Source organism: Dipteris shenzhenensis, chromosome 33 (assembly GCF_047967505.1).
Source record: "Dipteris shenzhenensis isolate YYH24624 ecotype China chromosome 33, Dip_SZ_1.0, whole genome shotgun sequence".
NCBI lineage: Eukaryota > Viridiplantae > Streptophyta > Polypodiopsida > Gleicheniales > Dipteridaceae > Dipteris > Dipteris shenzhenensis.
The window spans coordinates 34588727-34615103 of record NC_141628.1 but is presented as its reverse complement, the minus strand read 5'-3'; the positions used below and the strand labels follow the sequence as shown (position 1 = coordinate 34615103).

At 40.4% G+C, this 26377-nt stretch overlaps 2 protein-coding genes and 1 long non-coding RNA gene across 3 annotated transcripts in view; 2 read left to right on the top strand and 1 right to left on the bottom strand.

The window, feature by feature from the left end:
* The window catches only part of LOC147880028 (uncharacterized), a 66907-nt gene extending 62954 nt beyond the window's left edge, over positions 1-3953 (top strand). The window contains exon 7 of the mRNA XM_087371643.1: positions 3570-3953. Coding sequence (XP_087227769.1) covers positions 3570-3953 — 384 coding nt within the window. The remainder of the gene's footprint in view (positions 1-3569) is intronic.
* Positions 3954-10670: 6717 nt separating this feature from the next.
* LOC147880027 (uncharacterized) lies at positions 10671-15672 on the bottom strand. The gene is made up of 3 exons (XR_015540630.1): positions 14191-15672; positions 11978-13533; positions 10671-11931 (listed from the first exon to the last, which is right to left on the bottom strand). It is a non-coding gene; the product is annotated as an uncharacterized LOC147880027 (long non-coding RNA).
* Positions 15673-15786: 114 nt separating this feature from the next.
* On the top strand, positions 15787-17890 carry LOC147880026 (uncharacterized). The gene is made up of 3 exons (XM_087371445.1): positions 15787-15995; positions 16154-16248; positions 16355-17890. The coding sequence occupies exons 1-3, from the start codon at positions 15962-15964 to the stop codon at positions 16631-16633; spliced, it is 408 nt and encodes a 135-aa protein (XP_087227571.1). The 5' UTR covers positions 15787-15961; the 3' UTR covers positions 16634-17890.
* The last annotated feature ends 8487 nt before the right edge of the window (positions 17891-26377 follow it).

Below are 26377 nucleotides of genomic sequence, written 5' to 3'. Positions count from 1 at the left end.
GAGATGAGACAAGGGGTACAGGAGGAGTTCGAGGTTCAGGTGGAGTTGCAATCCTTTTCAGATCCACACTTCGGGAGACCATTTCAGTAGAGCAGAGAGATACACATTCCAGATTTCTTTGGATCCAGATTCTTGTGGAAACGACTACTTGAAGGCGAAAGTCTGCTGGGCTTGATTGAACTCCAGTGCTTCCAGAGCAAGAAGATTCCTCGACATTAATTAAAAGATACACGCCATACAATTAAAGCAAAAGGATGAATAAGAAGAAAATGCTACTTCAGAGAGCAAACTCAAAAAACAGTTTCCTAATATTGTTGCCAGCACATCGTATGCACACATGATGGCATCCAACCAAAATCAGTTGGGCAAAGACTTACCCATTAACATAACCTAGCCATTTTCATTAGAGTCACGTTCTTCCGCTGAGAGCAACTCCATTCTGCTCCAGTGTGTATGGAGTGATGCACTTATACCTAGATGAATCCAGGAACATTCCCAAACTCATCCTCTAAAAACACAACATAGTGCAGTTTCAATCTCACGAGAGTCACTCATAAGATTGAAAACCATAAACTCCATCACGCATAGCAGGGACTAGCTACTATGACATCCCCACTGATGTCAACAGCACCCAACAGTGGGTGTAGACCGTAGTATAAAAGTATGCTCTCACACATACAAATCCACACACCCACACATACTTGAGCATCCATTTATACAAAGTCTTCGTACTGAGTTTCTGTCGGCACTCTGGAGGTGAAGGGCAAACTCAGCCATGATGAAGGCTAGCACTAAAGGAGATGGAGCGATGCACTAATGTATGAAGCCATGAGCTGCTAAAAAATCAGCAAACTAACGGGACATGTATTCACCTCCCCGTCAGTATGAAGTCTAACCACCTTGTGGCCACTCTCATCTTCAATCATGGCAAGTATTCTCTTTAAGCAAGCAAAGACAGATCCAAGTACAGTGGGTGAAGTCATCCACAAATGTGACAAAATAATAAGATCCCCCAATAGATGCTATTCTCATGGGACCACACATATTACACATGGACAGCCGGGATCTGTTTGTCACAGTTTGCTACTTTCCCCCTGAGACCTCCCACTTTGCCAGAGATATCCGAGGTGATGATGAGACATTCCCATTTGCTGCCCTTTATCAGTCCATCATTGACTTCTCTAGGCGCGGAGAAGTCCTCCTAGTGGGGGACTTCAACGTGAGGACAAGGGCCCATCAGGTACCACTTCTTGACTTCAGAGATGATTCCACTCTACTGCCAGATATTGACCTTGAGGAGGCAGGTATGCTATGGGTTTCGGCTGACAGGCGAGGTCCATTCTCATCTTATGGGCAGGCCCTATTAGACCTCGGCAGGATACATGATCTCATTATCTATAATGGTCTTGACAGATGGCCCACTTCAGGTGGTTTCACATGCTTTCCACATGGGGGGGCTCCAGTGTTGTTGATTACATCATGGGATCCCCTGTCTTCACATCTCGCATTATTGACTTCACTGTAGCACCTCTCCCCCCAGGGACTGATCATACATAGCTTCTCTTTAGCATCTCCACCTCCCTTCGCACAGCACCTTCCACCCCACTCAGTGCTTACTCCACCTACCATGATATACGTGTTGATCGAGATCACTCACCTTCTTACTCTGGCCGTCTGTACATACTTCTCGCTTATATTGACTTCATACCCCTTTTAGAGGATCGTGCTGCCCTTGTCACCCGCTCACTACACGAGGTTGCTATTCACGCTTTCCCCCACACCACCCGCTCCACCCGTCCACCACCCCCTGGAACCGTAATAGTTGGTACGATGATGAGTGTAAGGCTTTACGCCATCAACTCAGATTGGAAACCAAAACCAGCAGTCTTCCGAGCGCACCAGATACGCTACGCGAATACCGTAGATTGGTATGGAGGAAGAAACTAGACTTCGTTCGTTGGAACGAGGAGGAGCTACTGAACATTTTGTTTAGTAACAACTCTAAGGACTTCTGGTGGAGATTTCTAGAAGGACGGTCCCCTATGACACTCCTTGATACTCAGATTTGGTTTGATTATGCACGCACACTTTATGACATCCCAAATCAGCCAATCCCTAACCTCTCACACATGCCTCGTCCCACATCTTGCACCCTCTTCACTAGAGGAGAGGTAAAGGATGCTGTAATGAAACTTCATAATGGCCGAGCAAAGGATCATGAGGGGCTATGCACTGAGTTCATTGCATATGGGATTAACCTCCTAGCCCCAATCTCAACAAAGCTTTTTAATGAAGCTGTTTGTTTGGGATTTCCACACACTTGGACCATTAACACTATCTCACCCATCCACAAGGCAGGGGATCCCATGAGCCCGGAGAACTACAGGACCATTATGATTGGACATGTCATGTCCAAGATTTATGCATCAGTACTTGACTCCGAGGTTAGCAGACTTGTAGAGTGTCGAGGACTTAGAGCAGCAGGACAGGCCGGATTCCGGCGTGATCATGGAACCATGGACCATATTTTCACGCTTTGAGCCTCTCCACTTGAGCCCAATCCATCTCTGACAGATCAGGCCCCTAGCATGGGCTGCCACCATACATGCCCGCTGGGCGGGCCAAAGAATCAAAGAAGAGAGACTTGGTTCGGGGATTCCAGAAGTGAGAACGAAACCACTGTCGCTCAAGCTTGACAACTATGGCGTACCCCCTGCTTAGTTAGTCTTGCATTGCTAGTCTCATCGTGAAAATCAGGCTAGAAAAAAGAATTCCCAAATATGTCTAGGATGTGATGACCTCCCACATTAATTTCTCAAGGGTGGACTGCTCTCTGTGCAAGACTTCCTTGGATGTGTTGAAGATCGTGATCTTGGTTTTTCCAAGATTGACCTTCAGGTCACGTGTCTCGCAGAAATTATGGAGCTTAACTGTTGGTGGAGGCTCACAGCTGAAAAGGAGAGTAAGACCACATCATCTGCATAGAGGAGAATCTGAATCAAGGAGCGCCTTCAGTATAGGTAATATTTTGTATGCCATAGGAGAACACTTGCATAAAGTTGGCTTTGAGTGTGGTGTCCTTGTTCCTGCCGTCTTGATGCATTGTCCTGCATAGTTGCATCTCAACAAGTAGCTGCTTGTGTGGTTGGTATTACTGTCACATAGGCCTAGGTTGCTGTCGCCTACATGGCAGAGATCTGTGCAATCAGGAATGATTTGCTTTTGTTCAGTTTTCCTCCTAAAAATTTGGCTTACACAGCCAAGGTTTGTACAACCCAGGTAGGAGTTTGCTTGTCTATTATTTTTCCACTTAGTAGAAGGATCTTTTTCTGAAATAGAATGAGTAAAAAAAGCTATCCTACCTCCCCAATTCCATATGGAGGACGCACAGCTAGCTGCAAACTTTTCAGAGTTTCTCCTATGGAAAATTGTTTTTAACCTCGGAGTTTTGGGCACATTATCCATAGTTGTAATGTATTGGTGTTCTCCGCCTCTGTCAATGTGCAGGCATGAGATGATATGTTTGGAGCTTTCATTAAATCTAAGTGGACTTTTGGAAATGTTTGCAGCTTCATGTTGGGGATCATTTAGGACAGACAACTGTACTAGTAAGGCATTTTGCAGCTGTACGTATGTTTGCAAACATAACGGCAGAACAGGTGTTTCAAAGCCTACATGGGGATTGTACTTCTGATGCTTCTCAACAAGACAAGCAGTGCATGAATGATGCAACTGGTGACATACATTTCTCCACAGAAAACTTTTGCAAAGGCAGGTTGAGTTACAGTTCAATTTTGATATTTCTTATGCAAAGGTTGCTGAGTAGAAAGAACAGTCAGTTCCAATTTAGAGCTAAATGTTGTGATACTAGGAAAGCGCATTTGGATAACTTGAAATGCACAGTAGATCTTGTTTGTCTCAGCTTACCTATGATATCTGAATCAATAAAGTAGCATCTGCTGTTATACCTTGCTGATTTCTTTTCCATCTTGAACTGTTCTATGTTGCCTTGACTGTTTTTTCTTTAGAGGTGGTCTCAAATTTTTAATGCATGCTAAGTTGACTTTTAGAGATAGTTTGTCTCCTACCAGAATTTTAGAGTTGAGGCTTCTAATATACAGATTGTTTATAGTCAATTCGTTTTGAAGCAAAATAAGCCAGGAACCATACAGTTGATCTGTCAAGGACAAAGTATGCCTTAAATATGAGGTTTAACCTGTTATTTGAAGAAACTTACGTCCCAATAGCCAAAATGTTGAGAATGGTGCAATTTTCACCATTGCAATAGGATTCATGGGACAATCCTAACCCTAACCCTTACAGGATATGTGTATATTTTGATTTCTTTGGAACGAACTTAATGTAAGTTGTCTCTTGTGCATCTCTCTCTCTCTCTCTCTCTCTCTCTCTCTCTCTCCAATACTTCACATGGTATTAGAGCCACTAGCTCTATCCTTTGCAGAGAGAGCATAATCCCTTACTTTGCCGAGGCAAAGCCCTTGCTTCCATCAAGGCACAATCCCTCATTCTGAGGCATCTTCTTTCTTTGTCAAGCTCAAATTGTTGTAGAGCTCCATCTCCTCTCTATTTTGAAACACGATGCTCCTCATTCCAACATTTAGAGCTCTAGATTTTGCATTTTCAAGTTTTGGGTATGTTGAGATTGTTATGTGATTTTTTAGAGGCATAAGGTAGAGGGAAATGTTGATTTCTTTGAGCAGCTTCAACTCAACTAATGATAGCAAGGTGATGCACAACACGAAGCAGTATGAACACATAGGCAAAGGAAAGACTAACACACAATGGCATAGCAACCCCACATAGCAAAAGCAACAACAACAATTACTATTATAGATGCAAGACATTGCAAGCAAGCAAACTACATGGCAACAATGAGTGACAACGATAACAACAAGCTCAACAAAGTAGCAACACACACAGAAAATCAATGCAACGTATAGCAATACAAAAATAGTAGTAGAAATTGCAATGCAATTACAACAGTAGAGAAGTAAGATATGAATGACACAACCAGCACACTACATTTAGCATACCAGAGACATGAACCAACCTATAAGGCCTATAGCAAGCAACATAGTAAGGTGGCAATAACAATAGCAACATGGACCATAATAGTAACACATGAGCAACAAGTGGATGCAAACTCAAAGGAGAAACAAGCAAAAGCCTATAGAGCTATAAATAGCAAAAGCTTTAAAAGGTAGCGGATGACAAGTGAACTAGCAGCACCAGCTCTATTTTTAGCATATGCCAAGATAGATACACAACACAAGCTAAAGTGGCCATAGCCATACATGACTCTTGTGACCAATAACCAATGGTTTGAGACACTTTTGTAGAGGATTTTCCATGTAAAGAAGAACAATTGTCTTTGAAATCTTTTGTATTCCCAAAGGAAGTCCCTTGTAGTCCATATCTCCTTCAACCACTATAGCATTGCATCCTACCATAGCTCACAATAGACCACAAATTGGTTTTTGTAACCATAGTGACACATGGCAAAATTGGCACATCAACCTTATTGTGCCACATGGTAGATAGATAGGCCTCTCATGTGCTACTCAAACTATTAGCCCTATGCCTTCAATCTTTTAGTGAATATGAACAATCATAGGATCGGAAGAGTCTTGATTCTTGTGTTTCCAAGGAGTTCTTCAGGAAGTCAAGTCTTTCAAAGCTACATGTAAGAACAATGTATGACTGTTCATTGAATCGGAAAATTACTCTTTCGGTTATGAGAATTCTTCCTCTATTGTGAGAATCCTAAATTTGAGTTATTCGAAGTCTTGGGTGTTATTCTTTGATTGATTATTTTCCATTTTTGCATCTCTGTAGTCTTTTATTGTTAGATTATTTTGTAATCAATTGTTTGCTATGTACTCTGAGGTACTGAAGTTAAGAATTTTGATTAGAATTCGTGTTCTTTAAATACATTATGTTATCTATTGGAGTTCCATTCAAAGGCTCTAGTTTCCCTTTAGCATGTGGAGATCTTGCAAGTTGGTTCAAGCTTCGAAAAGCTAGAGAAGTGCAACTATTTATCAGATCAACATTGAGGAGGAGTAGAATCCGATTAGCATGCAAATGTGTTGATCACAATGCATGAATAGACAAAATCAGTCTAAAGATGCCCAAGGCTATTGGACATGATCATGAGCATGAAGAGAGTGTGGGTTGATAGCAACAAGCATGATAATACTATAAGTACATCTTGCAACGAAAGAATGCAACAAAAGCTTGAACTAACACCAAAAGAACATCTGTTTGGGACTTTATAGGGCACTGTAGTATTGCTACGTGTGGTTTATCAAATCAAGAGGCAAATTTAGTTTACCATTTACCACCTATACTAGCAAAAAAGAAAGTAAGATCCGTGCAACGACAAGTTCAAGATATGGCTTTACAATCACAGTCTATGCGAAATCCCAAACTAAACGCAGCCAACTTTAATGACAAACCCAAAGAGGATGTGGATAGCCACACATAGGTCAATTTTCTCAAAGATAGGCTGGAGGCTTTCATGTTTTGTATAATGATGCTATGAAAAAGCAACAATTTTCTACCACACTTAATGGGTAAAGCTACGAATTGGTTTACTCATATGCTATTGCCCATTTTGTAAGTTATGATGCCTTTAGATTAGTCTTCTTGGGGAGACAGAAAGAGAAAACACATAAAAAAGTATTTAATAAAAAAAGAAGCATGAAACAAGAGGATCTGTTGGTGGATGACTATGCTTAGAAATTCAACAATCTGAATTAGAGGCTGACTCTCACACAGGGACCAACTCGAACAGTGGGGTGATTATTTCTGCAACCATTCAAACAAAATTCATGAAGGGATGTAGCTAGCAAGGCATGGTGGCTGATATAGATGATGTCAACAACATGGTGGGAAGCAACGACTATAGCACAAAGACACTTTGGCATTAGCAAAAAGAAAGATAAGAAAAAGGACAAAGCACATAGCTCTGACAATGAGTCTGAATCTGCTAAAAGACAGTGATGAAGAGTATGATGCTGAAGATTCACGTGTAGATTCAGATTTCCACTTTAACGAGATGAGTATGAGTATGAGGATGAGGATGATGAGAAAGAAAGCAAAAAGAAGAAGAAGAAGAAGAAAAAGCAGAGGCTAACTTACAAAGAAAAAAGGAAATCAATAGATAAGGATTCTACTAAAAAAACAAATTTGGCCAAAACTATGTTCAAATAGTAAATAACTCTCCGTATTATTGGGATAGCAAGCAAAGAACATATATTCTATCAAATCTGCAATAGACATGATAATCACACAATTAAGAATATGCAACAGACATGATAATCACACGATTAAGAATTGTTCATATGATCCCACCTATTAAGGAAGTCTACCTCCTCGTTTGGCAAATGCAAGTGCACAAACCTCAACAACAAGAGTCAATCATATCGTAGTTTAGGAACATCAAGACTGATGATTTAGTGGCTCACTAAGAAAATTTCCCAATTAGAACAACCACCAAACAAAAATCCAAACTGTGACTATTGCGATGTAGAAGGACTTAGGTAAGGGCTTGTTTTGTGAATTGTGGTCCAAACACAAAATAGAAAGGGACATACCCAGAGCTCCCTTGACCCAGCAATTATTTAGGAACTTGAGGATATGGACATAAATCCGACATCTCCAAATTAGGTATGAGGTATGACTACAATATTGCAACAGTCAGTATGTAATCTAAATGATCAAAACTCTCAGCACACACATAGAACGTGATTGTTCTATATGTATGCAAATAGAAGATGTAGCAGATGAGGGTTAGAATCCTCAGCTCATGGTCATTACCAAACCAACTGAACGAGATTCAAATAGGAGTAATGCATGAAAGTCAAAAATTTTAAAAACAATCGGGAAAAGGAAAGTTCTCATATTCAATCTTTCACGTGTGGGGAATCCCTGCATTTTAAACCATTTCTAGGAATTAGAAAGGATGTATCCAAATCAAGAAATCAGAAGAAAGCATGTGTTGGTCTATTAGATGATCTTTCAAGCCTTTTTCCAAGCACAATTGTAGATCAAATTCAAATGTAATTCTAACATCTTGTGATTAGTTAATTGCTAAGTTGATGGAACAAAGATCAGGTTACATGTAGACAGAGGAACAGACGATAAATATGGTACCAAAATATGAAGATTTGCATGTCTATCATTCTCAAGTTGAAGATATGGATGATAAAGTTCTAACAATTATTGTTCATCTCAAAGATCAACATATCAGAGGAGTTCTTGGTGAAGGATCAAGGGTAAATATTGTACATGAATCTTTGTACGAACAACTTAATTTCTCTAACTTAGATACTGCAACATTTCAAGTGAAAAATGGCAGATCAGAAAACAATTCAACCATTGGGAATTATGAAGTTCACATCAGACTATTTCTAGTCTTATATTTTTAATCAATTTTATCATTATTTGTTGGCTTGAAGGAGGTGAAAGTCCATATTCCATGCTATTAGGTAGACCATGGTCCATGGTTCAAAATGAATAAAATTAAGCAAGCTTGGGATGGTGAAAAAGTCCTACTAGAGAAGTCAAAAAGAGGTAAAGTTAGATATGATTTCGAAAAAACTACCTAATTCTGTCAGACCTCTGAATGCAAAGGGAATAATATATGGTCTCTAAGTTTTAAAAGAGGAACAAGGCAGGTTTCTCTACAGTAAACCATCTTTGGTTCCAATCTTTGAAATCAATGTAGAATAGATTGAGAATAGATTGTGCAACAATATCAAAGAAATGATAGTATTGATGCATATACATCCCATCATGGTACCAAAACGATAGCAAATAATTTGAAGTCAGATGCAGAACAAGCGACAAAAATAAACATTGTGCAGATAAAGACAAACAAAATTTTGAATACAAATAAAAAATTCAGGTAATCATTCAAGAAGAAAAAGCTTATGCAAAACACACGAGAAAGAGTTCTAGAATCACGGAAGATGAACTTTCGAATTTGAATTTCAGATCAAAACAATGTGCTCAAGTGGAGAAGTGACTTTAAAGGGTATTTGAAAGCTTTGTTACTAGAGTACAAAGATATTTTTGCACTGCACTACATCGACATGAAGGGAGTTGATCCTACATTCTACCAGCATAACATCAATCTAAAATCAGATGATGTCTCAATCGTTCGACAAAGATATAGGATAAATCCAAAGTATGCCAAACACATCAAAGAAGAGCTTGAATCTTGATAAGAATCTGAGGGTTGGATCTATCTGTCCATTGGATGAGGTAACATGGTAGTTCCCAAAAAGAATTGTAAACTTTAGATCATAGACCCATTTCCAATTCATGTTGGATACTATGTTAGATGCAGTAGTAGCAGGTCATGCAATGTATAATTGTCTTGATGGATTCAGTGGCTATAACCACATTTTAATGGCTCCAACGGAAGATAGAAACAAGACAGTCTTCGTCACCAAATGGGAAGTCTTTGCTAGTAATGTGATGACATTTGGTCTTAAAAATCTCCTCAAACTTTAAAAAAATGCATATAGCAAGTTTTTGCACCTTTTTCTTACTCACTTTATGAGGGTATTTCTAGATGATTTTAGTGTATTTGGCAAGAAGTCATATCATATCCAAAGCTTAAAGCTTTGTTTCGACAAATGCCGGTTGGCCATGTTAAGCCTGAATTCTAATAAATGTGCTTTTGAAGTCAAAAGAGGAGTCTTGTTGGGGCATATTATTTCATAAGAAGGTATGACCATAGATCCACAAAAAGTTGAAGCAAAATTCGAAAAGCATAGAAAGTAATTTTTTGGCAGTTGTTGACCATGATATTCATTAATTCAACCTCTTGTTGATTTAAGCACATGTTATTATGAGAACCAAAGTTGGTGCTTCTATGATACTAAACCAGGTCAACATCTTGAGATAGGAGTTTTACACTCTAAACTAGATTTCAAAGGTGGCTTTGTGAATTCATGCTTTTGTGGTTGGTTTGTCAAAATGAGAGTTTTTTGTGCTCAAAACTAGGTCACAAATATAAGTTTTGTTTTGCTTCATGTCAATGATCTTTATTTCACATCTTAATCTACAACTATGCAAGCAAGAAAGAAAGGAAACATACAAGATTTAAGACGAATACGTTATTATGATTGGATATCTAAGTTGAAAATTTCAATCCGACAAAGTTGTAAGAACTCAGCTAGAAAAAAATACCTTGGTAGTGCAACTATTTTCTTTGGTGTAGAGACATTTTTATTGATGAAGATTTATAAACAAACAACTAGTAGAACCACATACTATAACCAAGAACTTTAGAGGCCCTCTTCAAGAGCACATGTTCTCTAATGTAACACATTAGAGGACTAAGAGCATGTAATAGCTCACTTCCAAGAGACTTTATTCCAATTGCAATTTTCAACATTTGGTGTAGATACTGAGGCCCGGTTCAGACCTACAGGCGGACATTTGACCCCTTCAGCCTACCTTTCCACCCGAACATCTGGAGGCAGGGGCTGGCCACCAAGGTCTCTGTTCAGACTGAAGGCGGAAGACCCCATTTTTGTGGCTCCCACCTCTTTCCTGCGTTGCACTTTCTATCATCTGCAGGCTGCGTTGCACTTTCCTTGGAAGAGTGACAAACGGTTACTCCATCAGCAACTCCCTCCTAGTGCTGCAGCACCAGCAGACTCTTCTTTTCTTGCCATTTCGTACTACCCCAGTCCGTAGATTGCTTTCTGCCACTCATGGCCTCTTCTTCCACTGCTTCAATTCCCTCCAAGCATGATACCCCTGCGCTGCCCCTCCCTGCAAAAGAGGATATTTCTTCCAAGCGCCCACTTTGTAAGTGCAACAATCAAAGGACAGTTTAACGATCAAAAGCCAATTACCCGCCCAATCTACTGAAAGACAAAACCAGTCCACACTGTGTGGGGAGCTTGGTACCCTCGCAACAATAGCCAAACATGCTGGTGAAGTTTTTTCATTAAAAAATGAGCCTGCTGGTTTTCATGCGTATGTTATCAAACCTGTAGTTTTAGTTGCATACTTGAATCATGCTCAGTTCAATCATGATATGCAAACAAAGGAAGAGGAGACGTACATGCTTAGTCATGGTATGCCAAACAAAGAAAGAGCAGACCCGTGCATTACCATATTGACAGAAAGTCAGTTGCAATTGCCTGCATTAGCACGACTTAGAAATAGTAATAATGGAGTTGTTCAACATTACCATATTGACAATTTCATCTATTCCATGCCATTAATCGACTCTTAACTCATTGCTTACCTCTCCTGTCGGAAAGTATATCGTTGTGCAATTCAATCTTACTCCATTCATTGCATTAATAGAAAGCAACTCCATCTTACATTGCTACATCATAGAAATAGTAATGGAATACAATGCAACTACTACAACAATCTATGCTACAACTGACTACGCCATGCTTGATGAAGAGGAGCTATCATCCTTGTCTTCCTCGCCAAACACTTTCCGTATGATCCTTTTTGAATGCTCTCTGTACATTGTCTTTGCTAAATTGTTGCGACGAGCATCACCCGACCCTAATTCAGTAGCCGCTGCTGCCTCCCCACCCAGTCGCATGTAAAACATGATCATCAACTGTGTAACAACTAAAATATCAAGGTCACATGCCCAGCAAACAAAGCTGTGACATGTAAACATGACATTGATATATCAACATGATTTGGAGAAGCCTTGGAAAGCTTTCAGCCTGTTAAAGTATCAGCATATAAACTTTCATGCTATTAACTTCCAGCCCATCAATTTCATGCTATTAACTTCTAGTCCATCGACTTTCATGCTACTCACTTTCAACCTGTAAACTTTTAGCCCATTAAGTTGCATGCTATTCGCTTGTAGCCTATAAACTTTCAGCCCATAAAACATTCAGCGCATTCAACCTTCAGCCAGTAAACTTCAGCCCATTAAACATTCAGCGCATTCAACCTTCAGCCAGTAAACTTCAGCCCATTAAACATTCAGTGCATTCAACTTTCAGGCAGTAAACTTCAGCCCATTATCTTTCACACTATGCACTTTCAGCTTATAAACTTTCAGCCATTTAACTTTCTACCCGTGAACTTTCAGCCCAGTAACTTGCAGCCTATTCACTTACAGCCAATACACTTTCAGCCCATTCGAATTTCAGCCTATCATCACCATATTATTAATTCTGAGCATGTAAAAGAACCATCAAATATCACTTTGCTTTACAACATTAATGAGCCAACAAATACATGAAATGATTGAGCATTGTTTGAACATTCAATTGAAGAAACAAAAATGACATCTGAACATAAAGGAGCCAGCAAATATCCTTCCTTGTAAGACGAGAGTGAATGAGCCATCGAAGACATGAAAGGATTCAGCATTTTATGAGAAAAAAGACTCCTATCCACGTTTTGCAATGTCCAAAAATGCAGCCATGCTAGAGTGCATGGCCTCAAAAATGTCCAGTCTCCTAGCCTCCAATGCTTCTTGTTGGGCGGAGGAGTCTTTCAAGTGGTCTAAAAGAGCAGAACCGGTGTCTGCCATTTGTCCCAAGCTCTCATCCAAGCTTCGGTTATTTCGGCCTGTACGAGTTGTCCCCCTCGTGTAGTGGAGGATGGATGAGTAGCAAATGCCGCCAGGTCTTTTTCAACATCTCCATTGGGTTGTGTCTCGCCACCATCAAGAGCCGAACTGTCCATAATAGATGAAGCATGGCTGACACACACAACATGAGCCCCATCATGCATGTACTCGTCAACCACATCATACCACTTGCAAGTATGTTTCCTGTCATTTCCTGAAATGGAATTGTGTGCCTTGTCTACCTTGTATTGTTGATAGACCCGTGCCCACTTCTTTCTAAAGTTTTCACTGTCCTTATTGAAGTCATGATAGGTGGAAGCCAACTGGGTTGCAACCTTGCTCCAGAGGTCAATGCCTTGTTTCTATTGTTGAATTTCCTCATGCATACCTCCCCTTATATGTATGAGCTGGTCTACCCAATAGTCCTTCCAAAATCCAGAGCCTTTACCGTCCTTGTTTGCACCATCATCATCCAAATCCACTTTTGACACCACCTTTTTTGAGACTCTCGATTTCTTTACTGCTTTTCCACCATTTCCTTCAACCTCCACAACTTCATCCCCTGCAATAGCCTTCTTCTTTGAGGCCCTTCACCCTTTCGAGGGTTGAGTCCCAGCTGAATCAATGCCACTATCAGTTTCATGGCTCTTTGGGGTAAGGGGGCATGGACTTGGGGACTTATGTCCCCAAGTGGGCATTGGTGGATGGAACATTAAGGATGATCCTGCTGCTGAAGGAGATGTCAACAATGCAGTAAATCCATGAGTTGGTAAAGAAATGGGCATATGGGCCTGCGGTGGAGTGAAGGGAAAATTGTAAGGCGGGTGGGAAAACATGTTGAGAGATCCATGGAAATCGGCTTGGCAATCCTCTTGCATTTGTGAGTCTTAGTATCGAGACAGGTTTGGATCCATATCACAAATGAAAACCTACGTGCAGAAAAATATCCAATTTCAATGTGAAGACATGCGAACAAAAACTCTTGCCCACAAACATCTATATCAAGGTGCATCACAATGTAATAAACACAGAATTTTCACTCCAAAAAGCAATGACAGTAGCATTTTACAGGAGCTGAGCTGTAGATTGGAACATAACATGTAATAAACACAGAATTTTCACTCAAAAAAGCAATGACAGTAGCATTTTACAGGAGCTGAGCTGTAGCTTGGAATATATCTTGCTTGACAAGGAAAAGATCAAATATGATGCAAATACAAGAATTTGTCAGCGTAGGAAAAGCTGCCTAAAATGCCTATTAACGATAGAGTTAACGTGTGGACTTTTCCAGAATACTCACCACACTTTGCCATAGTACTCAAAGTGTTATTGGTAAACATGAGTTTACAATCTTTGTAACGACATTTTCTATGGAAAGAGAGCCTGTGCTAGCAGCAAATCGATCAACGTGTATAACAACAAAAAATCCATCGCAGCATTTCACAGGAGTTTTGAATGGGCATTTCGTATTCTCTTCTGGACAGCATGTCGTCGGTGAAGTTGAATCCTACACATCTGATGAAATGATTGTCAACACTACGCTCAGTACCTGCGTGAGCTCCATGAGACTATGGGTTGCAATGTACCTGGGATGAAAGCAACGAGCGACCAATGCAGGTACCAGCAGAGCGCAGGACAGAGAATGCTCAAAGGAAGGAACAGAGATCAAAGTGCAGAAGAGGGTGATGGAGGGAGGTGGGTGAGGGAATAACGCGAGAGTATCTGGCAGGTACAAAATGATTGGTCTTTTGCAAAGCGCCAGGGAGTTGGGCGTGGGTGCCAAGCCGGAAGGATCTCCATGAACCATGGCCGTGAGCTGGACGACCAGCTCAGCAATTGAGCATCCTTGCCGTCGGACAGTGTGAACTCTACCAAAGCGGCACCCATTTCCATTGGTTCCTTCCTTTGCAATTAGGCTGCCGCTGGGGTAGTGTGAACCCTGCCCGAGTGAGTGCAGCCAGAGTGTTCTCCCCAATGTTCACAGGAAACATTTTCCGCAACAAATCTCAAAACTTGGGGTTTCAATTTTGGAAGGTTTATCGTGACAATTTGCAGATATCTGAGCTAAAAACATAAATGAATTGCCTAAAATTTTGTAGATGTTACAAAAATTGAAAAAATATTTGAACACTGGTTCTCCCTGAGAATGCATGCAATAAACCGACGATGAGAGCCACTCAAGAAGATTAGAGGCTGGACTGTAAAACCTTTGAAGTTTGATGGACTACTCTTTGCAAGCATCGATGGTAAAAGCTTGGATCGACTGCCCTTTGCAAACAGTCTTGAACATCGAGAAACGGAAATTTTTGACGGATCAAAACTTTCAGAAGGAAGCATGATTTCGCAGCAAACCATTTTTCGTCTTTCAGAACAGCGTTCTTGCTTGCATCCTTCGGATTCGATGCTGGAAAGGTTTGCCGAGGCTTCTCAACAGCTTTGGCTTGTACATTTCGGGTTTTCCGAGGCTTCCGAAGCTTGTTCAGAAGCTCTGGCTTGCACAAAATGTGCAGCGCTTTGAATCTAGCATAAGCAGGAAGACGTCGTTGCCCGAACAATTGACAATCAAAATACCGCGAGAGGACGAACAGGTCTCACTTCATCCATCAACAGCTTTGATCGACGATTAAACGACAGTAAGAAGACGACCACAGAAGGAAGAGGGAGGTCTTGCAAGGTGAGGCGGGACGACAGGCCGTGCTGAGCCAAGAAAGCAAGAGAGCTCTCAGACGCACACAGACAGTATAGAAAGCGAGCAAGGGAGAACTGGTTTCCTCTTGCGATACGAGCGAGATAAAAACGAACAAAAAGGAGGGAGCTCTCAGTGGAAAGTAGCTCTGCAAAGCCGAGAGAGGCTGATAAGCATAGCGTATACATGTTCAGAGAACAAGATGCATCATTGAGCTCGGAAAAAGACTTGTGGAAGACGCAAAGAAGAGTTCACAGCAATAAAGCAACGCTAGAATAGAGTGTCTGGATTGGAAACGAAAAGAAATCCGAAAGCAGAAAGCTTGATTGGAAAATGATGAAGCTGCGTGAAGATGAAAGGCTGGTTGTGGCTTTACCTTGGAGGATTCATCCGCCATAGCCAGGAACTGTTAGGGAAGCATCTTGAGAAAGCTACAAGATGTTTGCTTGCGGCCGGCATATTTCATTGGCCTTAACCCTAAATCTCAAAGACCTATTCACCGTCCGATTACCGTATTACCGGATCTTACGGCGAGAAATCCGGTCGCCACACTTGCATTCGTAAAGTTGATCCTTCTTGCATGCAATCTCTCCCTTCCTTCCCATTCCGCATCGAATTTGCGATTATAAGCAGTATTCCCATGAGCTTCACCTTTGCCGAAGAGCAGCATTATGGATCCCTCTGCGCTTGTCGATCAAGAGTGGGGTACGTAATTGCCGCTCTGTTGATCTCCACACAGAATTTTATTGGTGCTTCACATCTCTTTCGTTCTTAAGGATCCTTCTCAGACCTAATAAATTGGTAGTCTTTTTTGGCGGTCTTGCCTCCTACGCTCTCGTTTTGCTTTCTGTCGTGGTTTTCAGACGCAGATGATTTCGAGATTCCCAGTTTAAAATCACATAAAGAAGAATCCGCAAAGGGAGAAGTAAACTTGGAGAAAAAAGGAACATTTCGAAAGGTATGCAAATCGTTGTGAGTGCATTTGGTCGTGGTAAGTCTTCAATTCAACATGAGGTGGGAAGCTTTTGTGCGAATGATGTTTAGAAGCTTTCCTGTCTGTGCAGGGCAAACCTGAAACAGAGATTATATACCTGGGGCCTCATGGGGCTCGGAGACCTTCTCAATTAAAGCAGCAAGAGCTAAACGCCCCAAGGAATAAGAATCGGTATAAGCAGAAGCGGAAGGAAGCCGAAAGAACGGGAATTCTGGCAGGTCGTGACAACAAGTTGGATACTCTCCGGGATCCTATGGGAAGCAAGGGGATTGTTCCAAGCCCTAAGGCAGCTCAAAGTAAGTGGATTGATCCCCGTTCTCAGCAAAGTCAGGTCAAGCGATTTCCCTGAATCTTAGCTTGGAGATGAAAGTTTCATTTGACAAGTCTCGATTGGAAGCATCTGCTAACGACCCCAAGGAAGACTGTCTAACAATTGTACATGTGTTACATGGTTTGATAGTGAGTTGGTTCTGTCTCGCTAGCATTGCCCTTAAGACTTTGGTAAGGGAAACCTTTGCAAGGATTCTAGTTTTGCTACTCCTTCTGCACTCCAGTTCTACTGCCACATGGTTGTCTTTCTAGTTGGTTGCTTTCTGCATTGTTTGCTCTCTGTGCCCAGCTTTTGATTGTAGTCTCTTTTTTTTTTAACTTCTAGCCTTTTTGCCTTTCATCGTTTGACAAGGGGAAAAGGCAGTGCCTTTGTCACCTTATGCCCCCTGTCGCTGGAACTTGGTTTTGAAAGGCTAGAACTAAGGTTCGATGTTGAGTCTTTCAGCAAGAATTTGATTCTCCTGCTGTTCAGCACTCTACTCCTCTCTCTCCCCTCTTCCTTCAAGATTTTCATAGATTTCTGTGTCCATTTGCTTTCGAGACTATAATCTAGTAGTGTCTCAGGGTCTTTCCGTGCCTGTCCAGAAATATAAATAGTGCCATTTCAGCGTTCTTGTATTGTGCGGGTCATCTGCAGAGAGGTCTGAAAATATAGAGGCCAACTAAAGTGAATCCTGAAAAAGAATTAAACTCTTTCCAAGTGTTGGTCCTAAAGAGAGATGTAATGGGATATGTGCGCTATCTATACACGAGTTGCACAGTTTCAACATTTCATATTTCCAAAGTTATGCTCATAAATTTTAGATGACTGCATGGAGATATTACTAATGTCTGTGAGGATGGTTTCATTAGATGTAATGAGCATAGCTCACTTCTGCATGCATACAGCATCCTGGGATCGTGTGTATGCATGCAGGCTCATACGCTTGGTGGTTCTCTTTTCAAGATGGGGCTTCCCAATTTTCTATCTTCCTTCGAGATTCAATACTCTGATATCAGCAAGCTCTGACAAAAGGCTTCTTTTCATTGGCTTTGTTTTACTGCTTGCACCCATATACAGCCAAGGAGCATGTCAACAGGCAATTGGACATGCAGTCTGCTGTATATTTTGACTGAGTTGTAGCAGCTGGGTTAGTAGTAGTGCTGTCTACCCTTAGTAGTTGTGCATCACCTAAAGTCTCTTCGGAGTCCTCATTAGTACTGCTGCCAAAAAAGAATAAATTTCTCTCTACAAACACTTGTTCAGTAGGATCATAATGACCTGAATTGATTGGCACTGCTTGTTGGTACTAGTCTCTTGAATCTTCAGTCTTGATCATGTTGGTCGTGTACGAAGGCATGAATGTTAAAGCAATAACTCAATTCACTTGTGGCCTAGGGGAGCAGTAGCTGTGCTTGTCAAAATATTGGAGTGCAACTAGGTCATTTACAAAAGTATGAACGTTAAAGCAGGTGTGTATTCATCTGTATGAATGGCTCACATTTTTGGGCCAGGAAAACCACTTACAAGGGAATGCACACACAACTAAAATGTGGTAATTCAAAGTACCCGCAAAGAGACACGGTGCCACTTACAAGGACACAACCAACACCTGTTTCAAGGTTCCCAACATCTTCAATTTGTAGCCAAGCTCAAATGTTTGGGCTAGGAAAACATGGCGCCAGTTACAAGGGAATACACACACAAAGATCATGTGGTCACATGTGAGTAATTCAAAGTAGATTACAAAGAGACATGGTGCAAGCCCACAAAGAGACATTGCACCACTTACAAGGACACAACCAACACATGGTGGAAGGTTCCCAATATTTGCATTGGAAGCCAAATTCAAAATGCTTAGTTTATCCTAGTTGTTTGACTTGAAGGTTGATTCATTTACCTCGGTGCTTCATCATGCTCGATTGCAAGGAAGCTTTACATAAGGTAAAAGAAGAACGACCAGCTCTAATAAAATGCAACCCATTCCACATTGATCTGCTTAATGCCATCATATGTTTGGATCGATTATCTACAACCAAACATGGTGGTTAATTGTTAGAGGTTACTTGTTACTATCATTCTTTCATGTGTCTCATGAGTTAAGAGGGTAGCATAGGAGTCAATTAACTTTGAATTTTAAACATATATTTCACGATAACTCCACAGTAATAACCATGTAAAACATAAAGGAAGCAATAGGGAGGGTTGAGAGAGACTCTAAACAAGGCCCACGCCAATAAGGAGCTACAAAGGGAACCTAACTCCCTCAATATTTATTATTGGAGATGGACAATTCCTTGCACAATGTAGATTATTTGCTTGGACTAAAGTTGATGATCGAAAGCATCTTCAAAACTCATTTGTACTATTATCACTAAAATAGATTGGATCATATTAATTTCTACACATGGTATTGTTTGCTGGCCATTGGGTTGCACATCACTTCATTCCTTTTTGAAGAACTTTGTCTCCCAAAATTATCATTCTCAAGGGAGTCTTGATTGCCCATAAGCATATTTGAATTGCATATGTTGTTGCATTCAGAACTTCATGATCTATAGTGACAATTCTAATTGCATGTATGCAAAATTATCATGTTTTTGAACAACTCTATCTCCAAAATTATCATTCTCTAGGGAGTCTTGATTGAGCATAAGCATACTTGAATTGTACAAGTTGTTGCATTAAGCAGTTGTAGTGACAGTTCTAATTGCACATTGCATACTAATGATTGATTTTGCATTATCTACATTGAACTAGAATTTGTTTTCGAAATGAATTCATAAACTATGAGGAAAAGTAATTTTGTTTCTTCTTAATAATCTTCACCTATGTTAAACTTTAATTATGGGTTGAAACTTGAAAATTCTTATTGTTCCAATATTTGATGTTGATAATGTTGGCAATGGCATATCACATGTGCTTCTTGACTATCAATGACTATCAATGGCAATGGCATATCAATGACTAGAAGGTGGAGCCTATACATGCAAGCATGTGATGGTTGTAAGTCACAACAATCAAGCATCTCATAATGAGGGCTTACTACAAATCTACATGAGAACTCTGATCATTCAAGCATATAATGAATCTTTTGCATTTGAACTAGTTTTATGTGAGATAGTAGGATTTATTCCCTTTTTCTCAAGAACTATGAGCTCTAAATTGGAATTCCATATACTGGTACATACCCTTTATCACAAAAAGGATGAAGTAGTTGGAATATCATCAAAATGTGAATGATGGGGCATGCTAGAGATTGTTTGGGTAGATGCTTACCCTTCTTGCGTCGAAAGTATCTACCTATGAGAGCACTAAGATGCTTCACTATGGAATGCTATTGAAATGTAGGAAGAATGTTGATCTGTGAGCATTCATAAACCTAAGAGCTGAAATATAAGAAATCTAAGTTGCCTCTGTGGGGCTTATGCTCAACCTTCTCAATGTGTGACAATTCCTCCCAAAAAAACCTCTTTTGTAAAGCATGATATGAGGGGGGTCCTTTACTAATATTTGATCCAAGTCACGATTAGACAACCGAATGTGAAAGATCAAAGCATATAATAATAATAATGGCAACAACGTGACAAAAATAGCCAAGAGGCTTTACAAGGTTGATATCTGTGCAAGAACCAATGTTACAAGGGTGGCATATGCAATGCAAATAAGTACACCTCTCCTTAATCAAAAAGAGATTGCTTTGCAAGTGAATCACTAATGTGATGAACTGGCCACTCCCAAACATACTTAGGTAATGTCAGATGTATGAATGTGAAAATCAATGATAGATGCAAGCGAATTGATGCCAATAGAAATACTTGAGTGTTTCAGGCAAGGGCTCATCTAGCTTGGGGATTTTGATCTTCTCTAGAGTTATGCTAGTCTATAACTAGACTACATATATATACAAGAAATGCTAGTTTGAAGAGGTTGCAATGAATTAGGAGGTGGTTCTAATGATGAGGCTGAATAAAACTATACTATCGGTAGATCAAAACTCAGATATGAGATTATCAATTTGTAGAGCATGGCATACTATGCATTCTCCCTTTTAACAACACCTCAAATTCTTTATGGATCAAAAGGTAGTGTAATTTGGACCAAGCTTTGTCCAAAATGAGTGCTCATAATGATGATGTGGTACTGTGTACATGTGCTACAATAAAAGTGTGCTTGTGTAGCACAATGTGCTTAGGTACCACAAGCTACAATATCGATAGGTCAAAACTTAGATCTAAGATGATCAACTTGTAGAGCGTGAGTACTATGCATAATTCCCTTTTATAGCATCTCAAAATTCTTTATGGAAGAAAAGTTATGGTACTTTGAAGATTTGTGGAAATTTGTCCAAAAACTGTGCACAAAATGATGATGTGGCATGTAGAGTAATGTGGCACTATGTGTGTACGTGTTATAGTAAAAGTGTAGCTATGTAGCACAGTATGCTTAGGTGGCATAAGATGAGATCGCAATGTGCCACGTGGCTATTGATGCTAAGTGTTAGGCTTATGTGGACTATGAGGTGGCAATTTTTACGGTAGCACTTCCTAAGGTAACATTACATACATGGCAATGATGACATGGCCTAATACGTGGTACTATTGACTATACCCATAGATGTGGCCTACTGTTGACTCAACTACTACTGACATGGTTGGCTACCACAAGGCCTATTTGCCACATGGCTTTGTGGAAGACTTGATCTACCACATGGCTTGCTGTGAGGCTAAGGCCTATATGCCCATGTGGCAAACGGTGGCATCCCTAACCCTAAGTCCCCCTCCCCCCCCATGTTCTTCTCATACGGGGGCTTACAGATGGGGAGATGACTTTTCCAACATCTTTTGCAAGCCACATGGCGCTCTCCTTTTGCAAGCCTTCTCCGACTGAGCTGAGTTGAGCCTTCTCCTACAAGCCATTTGGCACTCCCTTTTAGAGGGGGAAAAAAATACGAAGCTCCTTGCGTGTGTTGCCACTTACGCAATTGCATGTGTTTTATTGGCAACCTCAAATCCCCTTCAATCATATGCCCCCTCCAGGCAGAGTGAATTGCTTCAATGTTTTTGGCTAAACTTTTTGCACCTAATTGATGGCCCGAGTGTGAAATTTCTTATGCAATTGCATGTGTTTAGTGGAAAAGGGTACCCAAGGATATGAGGAGGTCTTCATTCAAGGCCTTTATATGCAAGGCCACCACTAGTGCACATAGGATTATGGGATTTCTCCCTTGTAGTACATGTATCACGCTGTGCCACGAGCTCTTCATACTCCATTATCCACACAAGCCACAAGGGGGCACCTAAGGGGGTTAGCCCATTTCCAACACATACCTCGCTAGAAGGGGGTGAAGAAGGAGTAGAGTCAAAGTGAAGAGGGTGAAGGAGTGAAGTCAAAGTGAAGGGTAAGTAGAGGCTCATGAAGAAGAGGTAGAAGAGAAAAAATGGAGGTTTACGAGCCTATTGGATGAAAGGAGCAAAGAGGGACGAGCCTGCAATCAGGGAGCTCAAAAAGACGACTTGCTCAAAGAAATGTGGAACTAGCCCCATGAAGGAAAGAGTCCTTGAAATGTAATCTAAAGGAACGGAGGCTTTGAGATGCAATCTATGTAATTTGTGTGTAATCTATTGAATTATTAATCTTCTATAGAGTTTACTTAGGCAATGTTTTCTCAACTATGTGACTAGATAGTATCGTTTGACAAGCCAAGGACCATAATGTGAGACGAAAGATTTCGATTAGACAACTAATATGGATTTCATTAGACAACTAATCTGAGACGAAAGATTTCGATTAGACAACTAATGTGAAACGAAAGATTTATTAGACAACTAATGTGAGACAAACTATTTCGATTTAACAACTAATGTGAGACTAAAAGATTTAGATTAGTCAGTTGTATGAAAGAAGAATGAGAAGGTCGATCGAGAAGGTCATGCTCAATGAACTCTCTCCCTATTTAAGTGTAGTGCAGACACAACTAAGAGCCCATAATGAAATCTAGCCCCAAAACTCTCTACATCGATCCACATATTACAAATCTATGGCATACCCAAAAGACTTTGGAATGCTTTTTTTCTATCTAGGAATGATGTTGGATGACCTCCTCGAAGAAAAAATCTTGGAGAAGAAGGTGGAAAATAGCTACAAGGAGGACATGCTTCGCAATTGGGTGTATGACTTGGAGTCGGTAAAGACGGTGAATATTAATTTTCCTGGCTATTGTTTTTCTTGCTCCTTTAAGGTATTTGTCAAGCTCAAGGTTTCTTTTGGTAAGACATGGTGGATGCGTAAAGTTGTATAGAGCGCAAATACTAGGATGAAGAGGACCCCGAGCGAAAGGAGAAGTTACTATGGGCGTACAAGTCGATAGAGGCAAGCAAGCAATTGGTGGTCTGATGTCTATGATAGTTTATCAGACTGGCCTAAAAAGTTGGGAGATGCTTGATATAGAGAGGTTGATAAGATAGTTGGGAGTTTGGAATTTCCTTGAGCCGCAAAATGTCGTCGTATTTTTGAAAAAGTAAAAATCTTGCAAGCATTTCTTGGACTTGTGGACTTTCTCGGACTGCCATCATCCATAATCTATGGTCCTCGTAATACCTGATTTTGTGTTGACTTGCTTTCATGTTAGCACTTAAATGTTTTAAGTAGCCCAGTGGTTGAAATATGATAGTTAAAGATAACCAGTTTAAAGGGGAGTGTTTTAGTATAGCACTGTGCAATAAATTTTAGGATAGCATGATGGTAGTGTAGGATGAGTGGTCGCCAATGTGGTGGTTGGTTGCACTAGGATTTAATTTTCTTTCAATAGAATGTGAATAAATGATTCACAATTTACTTAGAATACTTAGAGCTTTTTTTTAAATGAAACTTCATAAGTTCTTATGTGTATCAAATTTGTTGTTTGTTTAAATAATTTGAAAATTTCAACATTCTTACACTTTCCTTTGAATTAATATTTTGTATTCTTTCAATAGAATATGAATGAATGATTTATAATTTTACATTCACTCATTCTTACACTTTCTTTTGAATGAATATATGTGTTCTTTTAATTGAATGTGAATGAATGATTCACAATTTACATGCACTCATTCTTTTAATAGAATATGAATGGATGATTTATAATTTTACATTAACTCATTCTTACACTTTCTTTTGAATGAATATATGTGTTCTTTTAATTGAATGTGAATGAATGATTCATAATTTACATGCACTCATTCTTACACTTTCTTTTGAATGAATATTTAATATTGTTTCAATAGAATATGAATGAATGATTCACGATTCACAATTTACATTCACTCATTCTTACATTTTCTTTTGAATGAATATCTAATATTCTTTCAATAGAATGTGAATAAATGATTCACAATTTTGAGTATTCTCATTCTTACATTTTCTTTTGATTGAATGTAGTTTATTCTTTCAATAGAATGTGAATTAATTATTCACAATTTACATTCACTCATTCTTACACTTTCTGTTGAATGAATATTTAATATTCTTTCAATAGAATGTGAATGAATGATTCACGATTTGAGTATTATCATTCTTACACTTTCTTTTGATTGAATATAGTTTATTCTTTCAATAGAATGTGAATGAATGATTCACAAGTTACATTGACTCATTCTTACACTTTCTTTTGAATGAATACTTAATATTCTATCAATAGAATGTGAATGCATGTCTTGCAATTTGCATCACTCATTCTTACACTTTCTTTTGAATGAATACTTTATAATCTTTTAGAATAATGTGAATGAATGACTTTTTCTCTACTCTTGGCCCTAGAAATAGTAGAGAGAGTGTATCCTAGCTTATTGACTCACATGGAGTTTTACAGACAGATACAAATGATGTCATGCGCATAGCTTCAAATTTTATGCCGCCCTTCTTATTGCAAATCCTAACACATGGGACAGAAAGGATGCTAGACAGGTTATTTGGCAGAGCATCCCCTTGTTGGTGAAACCAGATATGCATGTTTTGCTTGATGCACCTTTCACCAACACAGAGCTCAAGACTACACTTTCAACCCTTCACAAGGGCAAGTGCCCAGGTTCGGATGGCCTCACCCCTTCTTTTTTCATTGCATTGTGGGATATGATTGGAGACTACATTACATCAGCCCTGTAGGGCATTTGGGACTCTGGCGAGATGCCCGGGACGCTCACAGAGGGTCTCATCCACCTTATCCCAAAAGGAGGTTGCAGAAATTTAGTGTCCCAGTGGAGACCGGAGGCCCGGAAACGGCCAAAAAAGGCCGAAAAGTGGGATTTGCAGCAAAATGCGATCTGGCACCTTTTGAAATTATCCCACTTTTCGGCCTTTTTTGGCCGTTTCCGGGCCTCCGGATGTCCGATTCCAGCGTTTCCAGTGCCGTTTTTGGGGTTTTGGGCCGTTTCGGACGCGTCTGCGGTGTCAGAATCACCAAATTCTACACAGAAAAGTGTTGCTCTTATATGAACATTGAATGTAAATCATGTGAAAGAATATATTTATTCCTTTTCACACTGACATTTCTCACGCAAGTATCCATATTTTCTTGCTTTTGTAGAGAGAGAAAAGAGAAAATAGTGAATTTCTTACAGGGCCCCAAAATGAGCTCCCTTTTTTCCTAATGCTTTTACGAGAGGCGGTGTTCCTCTTCAGGTTTTGGCCTTTCGAGGTGCACATGAGGATGCTTTAGTCTTTAGTGTGCATGATGGTGGTAGATTGCTCAGGTCCATAGAGGACATCTTGCTTGAGTTTGCTTTTCAGCCTATCAGGGCTGTAGGTCTTTTGGTGCAGGGATCAGATTCAGAGTGGTCCCTCAACCCAGATGCCCGGCTACTCTCCACAAGATCTTGGAGGCTTTGGCTTTATGGGGGAGTTCCCATTAGGTATTTGCAGTGGGACCTTGGAGAGTGGTAGTGGATTGACGCAAGGCATCAAGAGAAGAGCATCCCCTTCTTTTGTTACATAGTCAGTAATGCCAGGAGATTCCAACTCAGTAGTAGAGGTTGGAGACCTTCCAAAGTTCCTCATTGGGAGACATTTGATATCATTGCAGATTTGTAGAGGTGCTTCTGGAAGAGACTCTGGAAATCCCATAGGAATAGAAAGATCACTCTCTTCTTTTGGCTTTCTATCCATGGTGGGATTGTAGTGAACCTTTGGAGATCCAGGTTCGGAGCCGACCCTACTTGCCCTCATTGCCTCTTTGATTTGGAGACTATTCAGCATTGCTTATGGGATTATAGAGACAGGCAAGGATGATTTGGATGGGGGTAGCCAGGATTTTCAGTCACTTTGCCCACTCCCCATTCTTTATGACATGGGGCTCAGTGGCTTGGCTTTCTCTTACGAGGCTTGAGGTATTCTATGAGAGACTTGACTCCTCTCGGGCCATCTCGATTCGATGTCACCAAGTTGAGTCCTATTCGTTGGATGTGATACCACACCTTCCTTTTGCAGCTATACATGCCTCTGTGGATACTCCTTAGGAGATTCTAGCGAGCATAGCATCCTGGCATATCTGGAGAGCCAGATGCATAGAGGCATTGGAGGGAACTCAGGTTCATCCTTCGCACACATTGGCTAGTATCTAGATAGACAGACACTGTACATACCTTGATGGTCGTATGGACGAGTATGCAGGGAGACTCCCGTGCAGCCTCAGCTAGGAGGGCTTCTTTCTTCAGGGAATGGAAGGATTCTCCTTTCTTCTCTGAGACTCCTACAGGGTTGAGGTGGCACTTTTAGCCTCAACCTTGGTTGTTTTCCACCTCACTT

Bases quoted from the DNA above. Each gene is read 5' to 3' on its own strand.
- LOC147880026 (XM_087371445.1), top strand. From the start codon at position 15,962: ATGGATCCCTCTGCGCTTGTCGATCAAGAGTGGG. The intron at 15,996-16,153 runs GTACGTAATTGC...CGTGGTTTTCAG, and splicing joins GCTTGTCGATCAAGAGTGGG to ACGCAGATGATTTCGAGATT. The intron at 16,249-16,354 runs GTATGCAAATCG...CTGTCTGTGCAG, and splicing joins AAAAAGGAACATTTCGAAAG to GGCAAACCTGAAACAGAGAT.